At 41.2% G+C, this 19,156-nt stretch overlaps 2 protein-coding genes across 2 annotated transcripts; both read right to left on the bottom strand.

Annotated features, from left to right (window-relative positions):
* Window positions 1–4,231: 4,231 nt before the first annotated feature.
* On the bottom strand, window positions 4,232–6,698 carry LOC133724198 (7-deoxyloganetic acid glucosyltransferase-like). Its single transcript, XM_062150913.1, has 2 exons — window positions 5,786–6,698; window positions 4,232–5,256 (listed from the first exon to the last, which is right to left on the bottom strand). Exons 1-2 carry the CDS (start codon window positions 6,312–6,314, stop codon window positions 4,322–4,324), a joined length of 1,464 nt encoding a protein of 487 aa, XP_062006897.1. The 5' UTR covers window positions 6,315–6,698; the 3' UTR covers window positions 4,232–4,321.
* Window positions 6,699–17,306: 10,608 nt separating this feature from the next.
* Window positions 17,307–18,047, bottom strand: LOC133724199 (uncharacterized). Its single transcript, XM_062150915.1, has one exon. The coding sequence runs from the start codon at window positions 18,045–18,047 to the stop codon at window positions 17,307–17,309; it is 741 nt and encodes a 246-aa protein (XP_062006899.1).
* Between the last annotated feature and the right edge of the window lie 1,109 nt (window positions 18,048–19,156).

Here is a 19,156-nt window from a genome sequence, read left to right as displayed (position 1 = left end):
AAGGGGGGACCAGTAATTTTCCCTTAAAATAAATAAATGACTTAAATGAAAACTAGCCCTTGGTAGCAACCCACATGAGTGTGGGAGCCGTAGACTCAGTCGAGTAATTGAGTTGCTGATTGTGGGTCGGCCAATTGGTCGACTTGTTGGGACTCACCGCTTGGTGGATTGATTACTTGTTGATGCATTTCTTCTTTTATTCACTTTCACGGATTAGTCACCTAATGAGACATGCGGTGGATTTGCTCTAAAGTTATCTTCAACCGTGCTGGTTTGAAATGATTTGTGGTCTTACGTTTTATATCTTCCAAAATTATAATAAAGATCTTATTATTTGCTTTTTATAATTATATGGGGTTAAATTAATTATAGATTTCATATAATTTATGTACATCTACTTTCACGTAATGAATCACTCTCTACCAACTTATGATCTACAATAAAGTCAATATTTAGACCAACTTTTGATCTGGACTTTGAAACTCTAATATGATTTTTTGTAATAGACTAGATCCTTGTTGAAAATGAGATTTGGAGATGTTAGGTGTTTTCAATAAACTCTTTATACCACATTTATAGATGACCTAAGAAACTCCTCAATTCAACCTTGTAGCATTTTTTTTTTTTTTTAAGTCTTCCATATATGAATTAGAGGTCTAGAAAATTATTTCAAAACTGATAGGTTGTTGAAATATGTAAGTGTGTGTGGATATCCCCAAATTCTTTGTGATGCTCGTCGGTTCGTGTCTCCTGGTTGTGGACCTGTGGTAATTAAGTTGTCTCCTAGTTTGACCAAAAACAAATTCTGGTAATAAACATACACGTTTTTGTACTTCATTTGTCTACAACCTAGGTATGGTAATAAAAACAAAGTAACTCTGTATTTTTTTTTTACTTCATTTTGTGTGGTTTAACACATGGCCACTTGATGATCATAAATTCATAACCGTGATAGGTAAAAATAAAGGAAATAAAAAACGATTGGCCACTCTGGCATGCATTTTTTTTTTTTTTTTGATGATTAAACTATGGCAAGCATTTGATCAACAACAACAACCAAAAAAAAAAAAAATCTATGGCAAGCAGTATGTAGGATTCAAATTTGCTCACCACTTTTATTTTGTGGTGATATTACCACTCTATTAAAACTTGCCACGTCATGTAGAATTAAATGAATACTTAAATTTTTTTTTTTAATGAAATATCATGATTAACTATAATTATATTTTATAACACATGACAGTTTTATATTGAGTGGTGGTATCACCACAAAGTATTTGTGATGAGCAAATTTGAATCCCAGTATGTACGTTATTGACCTATAAAAGGCAGTTGAGCTTCTTCAATAAGCTTGGGGATGCAAAAGTTACACCAGAAGCTGCAAGCGCTGATAAAGCGAAAGGCAATGACGGGAATTCACACCTCCTCTGCCACATCAATTGCGAAAGACATGATCCTGTCCGTTGTCATACAACCCAAAGGAGGCTGCTGAGCTACGGGAGTCGTCAACGTCGTTTTTGCTTAGGGAGACCAGGAGTTGATCCAGGAGCGGCGCTGTTTTGGACCTCAGGGACGTGACTATGTCGCCGATGTCAGTATGTCTATGAGATTAGGGGAAATGGAGAGTGGATGATCGGAGGGGAGGCCATCGGAGATGGAGCGGAAGTGGAGAGTAGGGAATCGGGCGGATAGGGCTTAGCGTTGGGTGAGCTGGCGGTGGTTAAGGTGACGTGGATGCCGGCGTGGCAGAGAAGTTGCGCCAAGGCTAGCATATATGGGCTTGATGTGGCCTTGTGCTGGGAAGGGAAATAGTAGTACGTGTGGTTGTGGCTAGAGCTCCATCTGCATCACCATAAGAAAAACCCAAGCTTCGATTGAAATGAGGTGCAAAATGCGAAGCTTTGGTTTTTGGTAGGGTTCTAAAAATCGGCGCCTAGCTCCGCCTAGGCGCTAGGCGAAGCAATACCGTTCCGATTCTCCCCTAGTCGAGCAAGCTGGGCGCTGGGAATAAAGTCGGCCGCCTAGGCGGCCTAGGCGGGGCTGGGCGTCTCTGGGCGGCTCTGGGCGATAGGCGCCTAGGTGCTTTCTCCCTTTCTGGGTTCGAAATCAAGATGGAACGCCACTCCTCGATCCGTCGATTCTCAGACTCTCAGTCTCTCTCCGAGTATCCGGCCAGCTCTCTAGCTCTCCAGCTCGCCGGTAAATCGAATTTCTCTGGGTTTTTGTCTTTCAATCGAATTTCTGGGTTTCAATCTCACAATTTCTGATTTTCTGGGTTCGATTTTAGGTTCGATTTCTGGGTTCAAGGCTTCAAGGTCGGTGATTCTTCAACCACAAAGCTTGGTGATTCACTGATTCTTCAAGCTCGATTTCTGGGAATTCTGGGTTCGATTTCTGGGCTCAAGGCTTGAAGCTCGGTTCAACCTCGAAGCTTGGTGATTTTTCATGCTTGATTTCTGGGTCCAAACTTCAAACTCGGTGATTGACTGATTGTTGAAGCTCGATTTCTGGGTTTTGGATTCTGCAAGCTCGATGATTTCTGGGTTTTGTGGTGAGTCATTGTCTCAACTCTCAAAGTATCAAACTGTGATTCTGTGAATGTTATAAACTGTGAATGTTAAGTTGCTGGGTATTGTATTGAACTGTGATGAACTGATGACCCGTGTTGTTGATGAGTAGTCAGAGTAGATGACTCATGGTTTCCGTTGTCTTGTAACTCTTGTTGTCTTGTTGAGTTGTTGATGAGAATCATGAGATTAAGTTTGATTGTTTGGACTGTTCTGTTTTGATGGTGATATTTGTGTGTAAATAGTGGCTTCAATTGATGATTGTTTAACACATTTCAGGTTTGAGAATTTTCTTAATACACTGCAAAGATGTCGCCAACTGATTCTACACGCGAGGAGAATGTTTACATGGCCAAGTTGGCTGAGCAAGATGAGCGTTATGAGGAGATGGTTGAGTTTATGGAGAAGGTCGCAAAGACTGTCGATGTGAAGGAGCTAACTGTGGAGGAAAGAAACCTCCTCTCTGTTGCTTATAAGAATGTGATTGGAGCTAGGAGAGTCTGTGACAGGTTGTATACTTCAAGTGTTGTATACTTGTATCAGTCAGATTAATTATGCTTTGTGACTCTGTTATGGACTTTTTGAGGTTTCATTGTTTTGGACTTTTGGTAAACTTAATTGCATATATAGAAATGGTTGTTGAATGTTCAATGATATTTTTATTTATTTATTTACTATTTTCAAATATTATAATATCTTTTTTATTTTTATTTATATAATTATATGTTATAAAAATAAAAATAAAATTAAAAAAAAAAAACCGCCTAGGCGATAGTCCCCGGCCTTCCGCCCGACTAGCGCCTAGCGTTTTTAGAACCTTGGTTTTTGGAGAGTATTGAGCATTGATTATTGATGATAACGTCGTAGTCGTACGTAGTGAAAGAGATTAGGCATAGGTCCAATCTATACCGAATAGTCATTTTCACTGTCCATTGGGTTTGGCTTTTTGTTAAGAAATAATGCAAAGCTGAACTTTCTGTGCTTGTCACATGCTTCTTTCATTTACATAAAAATCTCTCCACGGGTAGTATAAAGTTACGTGTGCAGGTAGAATTACATAAAGACGTATCTAATTCAAATGAGTATAATTGTAAGTTTTTTTTATAAAAGGGTTGAGAAAGTAGAGAATTTTATTATGCATGCATGTATAGCATATACGCATTATCCGACAGAGTGTGTACATTGTAAGGGCTTTCTACTATTCTTTGCAGTGACTCGCATGGTATTGGATATGACATACACATATATATAGGGGAAATTTTGGAGAAAGTATTCTTTTATCTATAAATCGGGTCAAGGTATACATTTGTATATTCTAATGTAGTGAAACTTTACCATGCTATTAAAGATTCTTAAATTCATATGGGACGCCTTAAACAAATGTAAGTTTTAAAAGAAGCTAATATTCTCATGAAAAATCTTGAATTTGTCTAATGGTGTCTGTCATTTTGTGTATCAATGCATCACACTATCAAGTTTTTTCCAGCACTACATTCATTTTATTTATTTATTTATTTTTAATAATTTGCTCAAATTTATGACGATATGAGCTAGCTAGAATGATTTCGGTCAGAGAAGCATCGGTAGTGACGCACGCAAGAATGATGTAACTCTGACACATAAATGGATGGTGGTGGAGTGGAGATTTTAGATAAGTTTAACTTTTTAAGCGAGTAGGATATGGTTGCGACGTCCCAGTTGAACTTCTTACATATGCAAGTATGCAACTGTGAACCTTATACATACACATCAAATCACAAATTTCTCAAGTCTTGAATAAATTTCTCCAGATTAAGGTATGAAGAGCCACTTTTACTAACAGAAGTCCGCGCCAATTTTGCAAAATGATCCACTGACCTTGAAATCACCTCTTTATCTTCACCTTTCATCAAGGCTTTGATCATCTTCTCGACCGTCGATCTATCACACGTGTCTTTCATATCAACCCCAATCTTCCAAACCTCTCCAACCCATCTACTATTCACTTGCTGGTCTGCTAGTTGGGGCCAGCAAAGCATTGGGACTCCGGCCCAAATTGCCTCCAGTGTCGAATTCCACCCGCTATGGGTCAGAAACCCACCTACAGCTTCATGGGCCAGGACCTCTTCTTGTGGAGCCCAATCGACTATAAACCCCCGTTCTTTTGTACCCATCTCCAACTCCGCCGGGGTTACGTGACTCGCTTGCTCTCCTTCATCACCCCATAGCACATCTGAGCGGATGACCCATAGAAAAGGGGACCCACTATTAACCAATCCGTGCCAAAACTCTAGTAATTGAACACGTGTTAGTTTCACCAAACTCCCGAAGCTAACGAAAATAACAGACCCAACCCTACGGGAGTCTAACCACATCATGCAACCACGGTCTTCTTGGCGCAAAGAGGCGGCGGCGGAGGATGAGGAAGATAGGTTGTCGTCCACGACACGAGAGTTGAGGAGAGCATGCAATGGTCCGATGGTGTAAATTTTTGAAAATCGAGAGGCAATGTGGGAGAGAACTGAGGATTCGAGGTCGTCAAAAGTGTTGAGTATGAGACTAGAAGCTCGAGTTATGGCTCTGGTCTCTTCAATGAAAAACTGGATAACCGGGTGGTCCGTTGGTACTCCGCAAATACTCGGTAGGTCTCTTCGTCGTAAAAGGCATTCCATCCCAGGAATGCCGCTCACTATCTTATCCATATCATGATCTGTTCAAAGTAATTTAAAACATGCATTCCCTTCATTAGTGCAATCAATATAAAACTTGAAAACATGAAAATTGAATCCAATCAAATTTACTATTTGATTCATAACCGCCATAGGATAAAAACAAGGAAATAAAAATCGATTGGCCACTATGGCAAGCAGTTACTGACCTAAGAAACTCGTCCATTCGACCTTTTAGCTAGCATAGTAGTATATACTCCTATGTATGACTGAGACGGTCCTCAAGATCAACTCAAAAATGATAGGTTGTAATAAAAATATGTGTGTGTGTGTCCCCAATTTTCTTTGTGTGTTAATTCCTTGGTTCATGTCTCCTAGTTGCGGTAATAAACACAAAAAAATTTCTACTTCATTTGTCTATAACCTAGGTATGGTAATAAAAGCAAAGTAACTCTGTTTTTCCTGCTTCATTTTTTGTATTAAAAATGACCACTTGATGATCATAACCGCGATAGGATAAGAACAAGGAAACAAATCAATGATTGGCCACTATGGCAGGCAGTTACTGACCTCCAAAAGGCAGCTGAGCTTCTTCAATTAGCTTGGGGATGCACGAGTAACACCAGAAGCTGCAAGCGCTGGTGGTGCGGAGGGCAATTACGGGAATTCCGACCTCCTCCGCCACTTCAATTGCGAAACACATGATCCCGTCTGTTATCACACAGCCCAAAGGAGGCAGCTGAGCTGCAGAGCCGACGTCGTTTTTGCTCATGAGGGAGACCAGGAGTTGATGCAGGAGCGGCGCCGTTTTGGACCTCAGGGACGTGACTATGTCCATGAGATTAGGGGAAATGGAGCGTGGATGATCGGAGGGGAGGCCGTCGGAGATGGAGTGGAAGTGGAGAGTAGGGAATCGGGTGGAGAGGGCTTGGCGTTGGGTGAGCTGGCGGTGGTTATGCTCGGTGTTGAGGAAGGTGACGTGGATGCCGGCGTGGCAGAGAAGCTGCGCCAAGGCTAGCATGGGCTTGATGTGGCCTTGTGCTGGGAAGGGCAATAGTAGTACGTGTGGTTGTGGCTGGAGCTCCATCTGCATCTCCATGAGAGAAAGCCGAGCTTCCGATACAGATAAGGTGCAAAATGCAAAAGCTTTGGTGTGTGGACTGAGGAGAGTATCGATCGATGATTATAAGGCTGGTACTCATTTGATGAATTAATCAGACATCGTCACTGTCATTTGGCTTTTTGTCTGCAGGAAATAATGGACAGCTAGCTGAACACTGCTACAAAAGTAGGCTAAAGCAACGATCTTTTAATGTAGTGAAACTTTACCATGCGGTTAAAGATGTTCTTAGACTAATAGACTCATATGAGATGATTTAAGCAGATTGTGAGTTTTGAAGGAAGGTAATAATCTCATAAAAAATCGTAAGAGCGTCTAATCGAGTTTGTAATTTTGTGTATCAATGTATTACAAGATCAAGTAAGTTTTTTCCTGCACCATATATATTCATTTTATTTATTTGTTTGTTTTTAATGAGGAGCTCTAACTTATGACAGAAATGAGCTAGCTAGAATGATTTAGGCCAGGGGAGCATCGCTACTAATGCATGCAAGAATGATGCAATTTTGACACATGATTGAATGGCGGTGGAAGAGAGATTCTTAGATAAGTATAACCTTTTAAGAGAGTAAGACATGATTATGATGTTCTTGACCTTCTCGCGCATGCAACTATGAACCTTATACACATCAAATCACAAATTTCTTAGGTCTTGAATAAGTTTTTCCACGTTATGGTACAAATAGTCACTTTCACTAACAGAAGTTCGCGTCAAGTTTGCAAATTAAATGGCAAAATGAAGCCAAAATAAATTTATTCTTTTTAGAATAAAGCCAAAATAATTAGAACCATTAGATTTTAAAAGGGTAAAATATTTTTTTTTTTAAATTGCATGATTTGGCAAACAGATGATGTCACTTAAACACATGACATAACATGACACCTAAAATTGAAGCCACAAATCTTATTAGATTGTCACCTAGTTAGGCGCATTTTGTAACATCTTCGGATGGGTTAGTTTGTTATCTTTGCTTAGTTTTTAAACAAGGGCTCCCATCTTCTCAGCCCAAGTCTATCATACAAGATTTTAGCTCAACCCACTTTTCACAGAGCACTAGTAAAGAGCTACTTGAAAGAAGCCCATGTGTGATCATGGACCTTCTAATACTATTGATCGGGACCAGTACACATTTGTAATAGTATTGAACTATCACTAACAGAAATCCATGAATAATCTTTCCTTTTCTCCCTTTTTTCTTTTTTCTCTTTTTTGGTGATGCATAATGTGACCAAATCTACAAGCTGAAAGCCTACAAAAGCCAAGCCACTGGAAGTTAGAAGAAGCTTTTGCAGTCTATATTATTTTGAATATTTTCATTTGAGCTTTTCACTTTAACATATGCTCTTTAGTCTTTGCCCTTTAATCAGAGATTTTGTGTCACAAAGAGAAAAAGAAAATGTGGAGAGATCGCCCACACACACTGCCTTGGGTTAAAGGCAAGGTTGAATAATGCAGGTCCAGATTGGAATAGGGCCAAAATACCCAGAAAAGAGGGTAGGAATATGAGAAGGACAAGCCACAAAAACCAGAAAGACAACAAAGAGAGAAAAACTAATGAAAGATTCCCAGAAAATTAAGCAAGAATCCAAGTAATTTTCAACATTTAGTACCACCATTTTGTGTGACCTTCACACCTCCCTTAATTATTCTAGGAGTAGGGCTCAGTCTACCTTGTTAATCGTTAATCAAATGACAGAACAAAGGGATGACAAGTCTCCCACAGACAATGAGAGATGACACTGGGAATAAATGGATTTGGCCAGATGCAAAAGCTTAAGAATCTAATGATTAATGAGAGCTTTTGATCATCACCCATCCATTTGGACTATAAGTTAATAAGAAGAGTCATAAAGAAACATGCCCAATTTGCCTAGTCTAATTTATGTGGGACATTTGTTTCTGTGCTTCAAATTCAAAGAATGCCTATAGATCTCTAACATCTCTAAACTATATTGTAAACTCTATAGTAGAAAAAAGAATATTGCAATATTCTGACCTAGCCGCTCTGGCCCTAGGGATACTTTCTCGTCCGTAGAAAGCAAAATGGTCCACAATGGATCTGGACGTACTCAGCTGGAATTGCCGAGGAATATGTAATGATGCAACGGTTAGGGCGTTGAAGGATTTGATTACTCAAAATAGGCCCCAGATTGTGCTTCTCTGTGAGACAAAAATAAGCCGTAGGGAAGAGTTTGAACGATTGCAGCACGCGCTAGGCTTTGCACATGTAGAGGCGGTGCTTAGTGAGGGACAAGCAGGTGGACTGGGTTTCTTTTTGAGTGATGAGGTTCAGTTGCGGATGCGTATGACGTCGGCGCATCATATGGATGCGGAAGTGGTAGGGGAATCTGGGGCATTGTCATGGCGTCTGACTGGTTTCTATGGGTATGCTAGGACTGCAGAAAGGGATCGTTCCTGGCAGTTACTTCGTGAACTCTCAGATCTTGATTCATTATCATGGGTTGTGATCGGTGACTTTAATGAGATACTTAATAACGGGGAGAAGATTGATGGGCCGATTAGGGCGGAAAGACATATGATCGAGAAGCTTTCGGGAAGCACTAGGATATGGGGATCTTCTAGACCTAGGGTTCCATGGATCTTTGGCTACTTGGTGGAACTCGGAAACTCAGTTGCGACTGGCTAGGGCGGTCTGTACGCCGTCTTGGTTTGATCTTTTCGGTCATTCTAAGCTTTTTCATCTGTTGCCCTCTGATTCGGACCATGTTCCTATTTTGTTAAGGGCTAGTACAGTTCCACTAGTCTCCAGCCAAAGTTTCATCGCTTTAAGTTTGAAGCATTTTGGGTACAACATCCGGAATGTGTTGGGGTTGTGGAGGAGGCTTGGCGGACTGATATTGCTGGTACCCCAATGTTTTGTGTCGCAAAGAAAATTGAGCATACTCATATTCGTCTGGATAAATGGCAGAAGCAGGTTTTTCGTGGTAGACAACTTCAGATGCTAGGTTTACGGACTAGAATGGAGGAACTTCTTGGGGTGCCTATTTCTGAGGCAGTACAGCAAGAAAAGAAGGAGTTGCTGGATCGACTTCAAACTTTATTGTATCAAGAAGAGACTTTTAGGCGACAACGATCTAAAGTTACTTGGCTTAAGGAAGGAGACCGGAATACTGGATTCTTTCACCGGAAAGCTACTAACAGAAGACGGAAAAATATGTTGCAAGGTTTATATGATGAAGATGGGCAGTGGAAGGAGGAGGATGCTGATGTTGAGAAAATTATCACGTCCTATTTTGAAACTATGTTTCAGGCTTCTGAAGTGGACTTTGAGGCGGTTAATAAGACGTTGGAGGCTACCCAACCTTGCATTAGTCAAGAGATGAATGATCATTTGTGTGCAGATTATACTTTGGAGGAAGTTCGTCAAGCATTATTCCAGATGTATCCAACAAAGTCACCAGGACCAGATGGGATGCCGCCATTATTTTTCCAACAATATTGGGATTGACGTATTTGAAGCAGTGAAGAGTTTTCTACACACGAGACAGCTACTCGGGCAAATTAATTACACACACATGTCTTATTCCAAAGGTCAGTTCCCCTGAGAATATGTCTGATTTGAGGCCAATTGCGTTGTGTAATGTCATTTATAAGATTTGCTCGAAGGTAATTGCGAACAGATTGAAGATTATTCTACCCTCAGTAATATCAACCTTTCAAAGTGCTTTTGTCCCGGGAAGACTCATTACTGATAATATTCTTGTTGCTAATGAGCATGGTTCTAAAAAACGCTAGGCGCTAGTCGGGCGGTAGTCTGGGGCCTAGCGCCCAGAGGCCTAGGTGGGAGCCTAGGCGGGGACTAGGCGGTTTTTTTAATTTTTAATTTTTATTTTATTTTTATAACATATAAAGAATAGTTTCTCATATTCATTACATATAAAGTGTAGTTTCTCAAGAATTATTTAGGCCTAGATCGTGTTCTTGATGAGTTAATCATTTATGAGATTATTCAAGACAGAAAATATCTTCTTTTTTTTTTTTTTTTTAGAATAGACAGAAAATATCATTCATATATTAGTAATTGAACCAGACCTTGGTTCGTCTATTTTAGCAGCCAACTAAGCAAAAAAATTAATCCTATAATTAAAGGTGCCAAACACCTTTTCCTAGATCCATCCCATAATATTTAATACATTTTTCTAGATCCATTCCGTATTCATACCCACAGAAAAAGGACTTCACCTTTCTCTTCTCCCTCAAATTCTCGATCTCCCTTTTTCTCACAGACCCACCATGGATTTAGCCTCCAAGCTCCATCGCCTAGACCTTCTTCGCCGGCTCCGCCCCTTTCAAGGCCCGGATGACCTCTCTCCCACCTTGCCTCCGCTCCGTTTCGCAACGAATCACCGCTCAATCAACTATAGGTAACATCAACTTATCAAAACCAGTACTTTATTCAAACCCAGAAGACCCAGTTCTCATATATGAACCAGGTTGTCGCTGCCGTCGATGGTCGAGAGAGAGGTCTTGGTTTTCAGTTTTGGGTTTTTGTCCGACGGTGAGAGAATGAAAAGTGAGAACAGTGTTGAGAGAAGATTGTCGTCTTCGACCGAAAAAAAAAAAATCCATCTCCCGCCCAGACCCGGCGCCTAGACCTCCTAGCCACCGCCCAGACCGCCTAGACAGTCTAGGCGGCCGCCGAGCAGCCTCACGCCTAAATCAATCGCCCAGGGCAAAATCGGGTCGGTGACGAGACGCCTAGCGCCTAGGCTGTTTTTTAGATAGCGCATTTTGTGCATAATAAAAGGGATGGTAGTGAAGGATTTATGGCCCTTAAACTGGATCTAAGCAAGGCTTATGACCGTATGGAGTGGATTTTCCTGAGAATGGTGATGGTCCGGTTTGGGTTTGCTCAGAGTTGGATTGATACAGTCATGCAATGTCTATCCTCTGTTCGGTATTCCTTTTTGATTAGGGGTAAACCGAGAGGCTATGTTTGTCCTGGTCGGGGTTAATGCCAAGGTGATCCTCTTTCACCTTATTTGTTTCTGCTTGGTGCTGAAGGTTTCTCTGCGTTGTTGCAACAGAAGCAAGCTTTGGGTCTTTTGCCCGGGATCGAGGTTTGTGTAAATGCTCCCTCCATAAATCATTTATTGTTTGCTGATGATAGCATGATTTATGCTCATGCTTCGTTGGAGGCTTGCTATGAGTTGCAGGATGTTATTGAGACCTATGGGAGGGCCTCTGGTCAACTTGTTAACTTTGAGAAGAGTTCGGTGGCTTTTAGCAAGAACGTTTCGGTGGAGATGCAGGAGGAAGTTTCGAGCTATATGGGGGTACAAGTGGTGGAGGCCCATGAAAAGTACCTAGGTTTGCCTACCTATGTAGGTCATAAGAAGACTGCAACTTTTCAATACATAAAAGAAAAGTTGGCAAAGAAACTGGCGGGCTGGCAAGGAAAATTGCTTAGCGGGGCAGGGAAGGATATTCTTATCAGAGTGGTGGCTGCTGCGTTACCTACTTATGCCATGAGTGTCTTTAAGCTGACAAAATTTTTTTTTGATGATATGGAACAAATGTGAGCCCGGTTTTGGTGGGGAAGCACTCTAGACAAGAGGAACATCCATTGGAAAACCTGGAATGTATTGTGCAATCCAAAGGAGACTGATGGCCTTGGATTTCAGAGTCTTACTGATTTTAATTCGGCTATGTTAGCAAAACAGGCATGGCGGGTGCTTCTTAATCCTTCTTCTCTAGTGGCTCGTATGTATAAGGCCAAGTATTCCCCGGATGTTTCATTTTGGGAGGCTGTTCCTCATGCTTCGCCTTCCTACTCTTGGAGAAGTATATTTTCTACTCAGGAAATGCTCAAAGATTGTTGTTGTTGGCAAGTGGGGGATGAGAAGGACATTGGGATTTTCTCTACTACTTAGGTTCCGACATTACCTGCTGGGAGACCTACAACTACAGACTTGGCTCGAAGGGAGGTAACTTGGGTGAAGGATTTAATTATGGCGACGGGGTCTTGGGATGAAGCTAAAAAATTTCGGCTGTTTTTGGCGGATGAAGCAGAGGCGATTATTAATATCCCTTTGAGTCGAAGGGTGGTGGATGATAGGCTGATTTGGAGGTTGATTAAGGATGGTAAGTTTTCCGTGAACTCGGCCTACCATTTTTCGTTTTCTACTTCTTCTAATTATAGTCCCATTATCTCTTCTGTGGGAGAGGCTTTCTGGAAGAAGGTTTGGAAATCATCTATTCCAAATAAGGCCAAGATTCATATGTGGAGGGTGTGTTTGGATATTTTGCCGTCTCTTGTTACATTGGAGTCGAGAAGGGTGCAGCTAGAATCCTTGATGTGTATGTTATGTGAAGCACATAATGAATCCACTTTACATCTTTGTAAGGATTGTCCTTTTACTCAGATGGTGTTGCAGTCCAATGCGGTACTGCGACAAGTTTGCTATGGGCCTCAGCATGTAGGCTGTGATTTGATTCAATGGTTAGGTGCATGTGCTGCGGAATTGTCCCAAACAAGTTTTGGAGAATTTATCTTTCTTCTGTATGCGATTTGGAAGGAGAGAAATGATAGGGTATGGGACCAAAAGAAGGGGGCAGCGAGTGATGTTGTTCTTCGCTCTATGTCCAGGTTACAGGAATTTCGTTCCCACAACCTGAGCAGTGGGGGAAGTATGGGTAGAAGAAGCAGGGTGGTGCGTTGGGTGGCACCTCCTGTGGGTGTCTTGAAGATTAATGTCGACGGGGCTTTTGATCATGTGACCAGAAAGGGTGGAGCGGGTTTTGTGATTCGTAATGAACTTGGTGTTATGTTGGCAGGGGGCACTTGCCCTCTCAGTGGGTTGTTGTCACCGGAGCACGGGGAGGTGCTAGCTTGTAAGAAGGCAATGGAGTTTGTAGTTGACCATGCTTTATTTCCTGCAATATTGGAGACTGATGCTTTGGTAGTCCAAGGTCAATTGAGTGCTTCTACTACTGGCAATACGTCCGTGCTGGGAAGGTTATACAATGATCTAGTGATCATGTTGCAGTCTCACTCTTTTGTGAAGGTGGCTCATGTAGGCCGACTGGGCAATGGTGTAACCCATCAGTTAGCAACTTATGCTTGCTCTTTGCAGCAAGATTGTTTTTATTTTTCTACTCCTCCTTTTCTTCTAGCTGCAGTTGCAGCTGAGCTATGTATTGTATGCATGTGATTGGTTTTTCATTTCAACAAAGGGCTGACTTATTCTTTCAAAAAAAAACTCTATAGTATTATTATAATCAAACACCTTATCGGGAAATATTTTGAACTACGGTAAGATCACATTAGTCATCTTATGTTGTTTTACGTATTAATCAAATAATAACATGTTAAACCAAATCGTAAAAAATTCTAAACGTCAGACATCACTTTAAAGTTCATTATCGTTGCACATTCATCTTTCTTGATCTTTGTCAAGTTTGTTTCTCTCTAATAAGATGATCAAGGCTGCTCGAATTTAGATTTTTTTTTATTTTTTATTTCTTGGCAAACAACAAGAACTGAAATATTAAAGAGAAACTGTTACAGAAGAAGAACAACTACGCCTTCCAAGCAAAAACATAAGTAGACAACAGAGGCCCAAAAGACCCAGACGAAAAAAGAAACAAACAAACATAGTGGGCCTAAAGCCCATAATCTTGGTTAGCCAACACAGTTGCCGTAAACGAAGAAGAACCAGCAGCTCCGCCGCCTAGGAAAACAGAGCCACCAACAGCAACATCTAACCAGATCGAGAGATCGTTGAGGAGTTCGATGGCGATTCCGCAGTACCCATCATCCAAATTTCCAGAAACAAAAGTCATAACCACATAACTCAAACCATCTCCAACAAGAAGACCTTCATCTGCTAAGAAATCAACCAAAAAAACTAGTTGAAGAGAGAGGTAGGTGAGATCCAGCAAGGAATCAAAGGGACAGGTACCCAAAGGGTGTTCAGTCCCTTGTAGCATCACCGGGCTAGTTCTATAGGTTGGTTAGTTGAGACTTGAGAGCATTTTTAGCAATGCTAACCATTTTTGAGTAAAATTTTAGCTAAAATAACTAAAAAGTCATTTTGGCTAACCACTTTAGAAATACGTCTGCATCAATGCTCTCTATTTTAGCTAATTTTAAATTTATATTATTTTTTTAAATGAAGATCAAATAATTTAAATGTATTTATAAATTACATTTTTTGAATCAAGGGAGGTAAGCCATTTATTGAAAGAAAAGAGTCTACACATTACAAAGCTCAGTTGCAATCGCAGCTTGTAAGCAATCTGGAACTGAAAAGTAAAAGGCATTTTGCCTAATAGAGTGGCCATGGGTAGCCAACAGATGCGCTACCCCATTGCCCCGCCGGCCAACATGTAGCACCTGCACCACACTCTGAGCTTCCAAAAGAGCCACTACATCATCATATATTCTACCCAGTAACGACAAGTTGGCAGATTCACTCAATGAAAGTTGACGCTGAACCTCCAATGCATCAGTTTCCAGCATAACTGGACCAAAACTGTGCTCCCCTGCGAACTCTAGCGCAACTTTGCATGCTAAGATTTCCGCATGTTCCAATGAAAGCAAACCACTCAAAGGCCCAGCCCCGCCGCCTAACATCATCCCAGCCTCGTTTCTAAGCACAAAACCCAAACCACCTTTCCTAGTGGCATAATGGAATGCACCATCCACATTTATTTTAATCAACCCCACTGGAGGCGCCCTCCACACAGCTCTACGTGCAATTTTAGGTTGTGAAAGCTTCATGGTATGAAACCTAAATTCCTGCAATCTAGAGACAATCCCCAAGCTAACATCCCGAGCCTCACACTTCTTTTGATTCCAAACTCGATCATTTCTTTCCTTCCAAACTCCCCATATAGAGAATAAAAACTCCAAAATGAGCTAACGACAAATCTTTAGCACACTGATTCAGCCAGCTAATAACATCCCCATGCATATTACTAGGGCTATAACATACCTGAAAAATCAAAGCATTCATTTGCAGCACCAACCTTGTATAGGGACAGTCCCTGCATATATGAAGAGCAGTTTCATGATGAACCTCACATAACACGCATGCATGCGAATCCACCACCACTCGCTTCGAAGCCAAGCTTCCTAGAGATGGAAGTATATCCAGACACGCCCTCCAGACATGAATCTTAGCTTTGTTAGGAATGACCACTTTCCATAGTTTTTTCCAAAAACTCGAGCCAACTGGGAGCTGTAGTGGATGATAATTGGAGGACTTCAAGAAAGCAAATCTATAGGCTGTCTTCACTGAGAAGTTTCCATCTTTCGATAGTTTCCAACAAAGCCGGTCATTCACTACTCTCCTACTCAGAGGAATTGCCGCAATCCTAGCTGCTTCTTCGACCGTGAATACCTCTTCTAACAAGGGTATGTTCCACCTACCAGGTTCACACATCAATTCATTCACCGTTCGACAGTCACCCAACGCCAACCCCGCGGATAGAGGTCGTCCAGAAGGTAATGCCACCACCCAATTATCATAATAAATACCAATGTTCTCGCCGGTACCGACCTGCCAATAACAATTTTCTTTAAGAATTTCCCGTGTAGAGAAAATGCTCCTCCAAGAATACGAAGGCGAGGCATGAGGTAAGGCCTCCCAAAGAGAAGTGTTCGGAAAATATCTTGCTTTGTAGATCCTAGCAACAAGCGATCCAGGATGATTCAGTATCCTCCATGCTTGTTTTGCTAGCATGGCAGAATTAAAATTGGAGAGACTACGAAAACCTAATCCACCCTCTTCTTTCGGGTTACAAAGAGCATTCCAACTCTTCCAGTGTATTTTCCTTTTATCTAATGTGCTACCCCACCAAAACCTTGCACACTGCTGTTCCAGATCATCACAAAACCCTTGAGTAAGTTGAAAGACGCTCATCGCATAATTAGGTAACGCTTGAGCCACCACCCTGATCAAAATATCCTTTCCTGCACCACTCAACAATTTTCCTTGCCAAGAAGTTAATTTTTTTGAGAGTCTCTCCTTGATATACTGAAAAGTAGATGTTCTCTTCCGTCCTACGTACGTGGGAAGACCTAAATATTTTGCATGAGAACCACAACCTCCACCCCTAAAAATATAGAGATGTCTGCTTGTAACTCGTTATCCACATTTTTGCTAAACACCACCGAACTCTTAGCAAAGTTAACCACCTGACCAGAAGCTCGTCCATAAATATCTAAGACCTCCTGGATAACACCACAAGACTCCAATGAAGCCTGTGCATAGAGCATACTATCATCCGCAAATAATAAATGATTTACCGAAGGTGAATTAGCACAGACCGCAATACCTGGAAGGGCTCCTGTAGACAATCTCTGTTGTAGTAACGCTGAAAAGCCTTCAGCTCCTAGGAGAAAAAGATAGGGTGACAATGGATCTCCCTGTAGTAATCCCCTACTAGGGGTCACATAGCCCCGTGGTCTCCCTATGATCAAAAATGAATACCGCACCGTACTCACACATTGCATAACCATAGAAATCCAAAGTCTTGCAAACCCAAACCTATAGAACCATCATCCCCATCCCTCTTGTTATGCATGAAATGTGCAATCTCATTTGCCACTAATATATTATCAGTAATGAGCCTACCCGGGACAAAAGCACTTTGGAAATGGGAAATCACCTTCGGTAGAATAAGCTTCAATCTATTAGCAATAACCTTCGAACAAATCTTGTATATCACATTACACAACGCAATTGGTCGCAGATCTGACATGTGTTCTGGATTACTCACTTTCAGAATAAGACAAATATAAGTAAAATTAACTTGCTTCAACAAGTGACCTGTCTGAACAAAGCTATGAACTGCTGCAAAAATATCATCCCCAATGTGATCCCAATAGTGTTGGAAAAAAAGAGGGGGCATTCCATCCGGACCTGGGGATTTAGTAGGATACATCTGAAAAAGAGCAAAACGTACATCCTCCTTAGTATACGTCGCACAAAGCTGAGCATTCATCTCATGAGAACCCTAGGGACAATGTCCTCCAGAGTTAAATTCAAAGCCTCAACATCAATTTCGGATGCTTGAAACATTTTAGAAAAATAAGTGGTGATCACATTCTCAATACCCTCATCTTTATCCTGCCACTGTCCCGTAACATCAAATAAGCCTTGCAATGAGTTCTTGCGTTTCCTATTCTCAGTTTTCCGGTGAAAAAAACCGGTGTTTCGATCCCCTTCCTTGAGCCAAGTAATTTTTGACCGCTGCTTCCAAAACAATTCCTCCTGGAACAACAAGCTCTGGAGCTTATCAGTCAGCTCTTTGTTCTCATTTTGTACACTCACTGATGGGAAGACACTCAGTAACTCTTCCAACCTAGTATGAATGCCCAACATTTGTAATTGTCGGCCCTTGAACACCTCCTTTTGCCACTTGTTCAAACGAATCCCAGTATGCATAACTTTCTTCGTTACACAGAACATAGGAGTACCCGAAACATCTGTTCCCCATGCTTCCTTCACCACACCGTCACACTCTGGGTGCTGCAAGCAAAACGCTTCAAATTTGAAGCGGTGAGCCCTACGTCTTGCAATCAGTGGTGCAGTACTCGCTCTTAGTAATACCGGAACATGATCAGAGTCAGACGGCGCCAAATGCAGTACTCTAGCATGGTTAAAAATATCAACCCATGAAGGAGTACAAACAGCCCGATCCAACCGCAACAAAGTATCAGAGTTCCACCATGTAGCCATTGAACCCTGAAACCCTATATCTAGTAGTTCACAATACCCTAACGCCTCCCTGAATCCTCACATTTGCCTCTCCGGCCACAACGGTCCAGCAATCTTCTCCCCACTATTCAGGATCTCATTAAAATCCCCTACCACCACCCAAGGTAGAGAATCCATGTCGGAAAGGTCACGCAGCAATTGCCATGACTTTTCTCTCTCGCCAGTACGAGCATACCCATAAAATCCCGTCAGACGCCATGACGGAGCCCCAGCATCCCCCACAACCACTGCATCAATGTGATGCGCCGATTTGGTACCAATTTGAATCTTTACATCATCGCTCCAGAAAAGCCCCAAGCTACTTGCTTGGCCCGCGCTTAAAACCTCCTCTGCATGAGCAAAACCTAACGCATGACGTAGGCTTTCGAAGTCATCCAACCTGCTGATCTTCGTTTCACATAAGAACACAATCTATAGGCGATTCTGAGCACACAAGTCCTTCAGCGCCCTCATCGTAGCATCATTGCAAATTCCTCTGCAATTCCAACTAAGAATATCAAGATCCATTGATGCTTGAATTGGCTTTCTTGCTGCAAGAAAGTAACCCTAGCACAAGCGGCTAGGTCAGAAATATATCGATTAGCGAGCAGTGTGATTTAAACTCATTAAATTTATAAATTACATAAAATAACTCAAAAAATGAATGTTTTAAATTAGGAGAAATTACTGGTCCCCCCTTTAACTTTTGGTGCGTCGACAGTTCAGTCCCTGTTATTCCAATTTTAACAGATAACTCCCCAAACATTCAAATTTCATACAATTTGATCCAAATTACCATTTTACCCCTCACTTAATTTTTTTATATATCTAATACACACACCACACACCACATATATATATACATATATCTACACATACATACATACATACATACATACATACATATATATATACATATATATACACACACACACACATATACATTATATATACACACACACATATGTATAAAATTATACATATATTTATATATCTACATATACATATACATACATATATATATATAGATATACACACATTAGATATATAAAAGTTGTGAATTTTTTTTATAATATGAAACATAAACATAG

This window comes from Rosa rugosa, unplaced genomic scaffold, assembly GCF_958449725.1.
Source record: "Rosa rugosa unplaced genomic scaffold, drRosRugo1.1 SCAFFOLD_181, whole genome shotgun sequence".
In the NCBI taxonomy this organism is placed as follows: Eukaryota; Viridiplantae; Streptophyta; class Magnoliopsida; order Rosales; family Rosaceae; genus Rosa; species Rosa rugosa.
This window is presented reverse-complemented; position numbering and strand designations above follow the sequence as displayed.

Bases quoted from the DNA above. Each gene is read 5' to 3' on its own strand.
- LOC133724198 (XM_062150913.1), bottom strand. From the start codon at position 6,314: ATGGAGATGCAGATGGAGCTCCAGCCACAACCACACGTACTACTATTG. The intron at 5,257-5,785 runs GTCAGTAACTGC...TACTTTGAACAG, and splicing joins AGCTCAGCTGCCTTTTGGAG to ATCATGATATGGATAAGATA.
- LOC133724199 (XM_062150915.1), bottom strand. From the start codon at position 18,047: ATGGCTACATGGTGGAACTCTGATACTTTGTTGCGGTTGGATCGGGCT.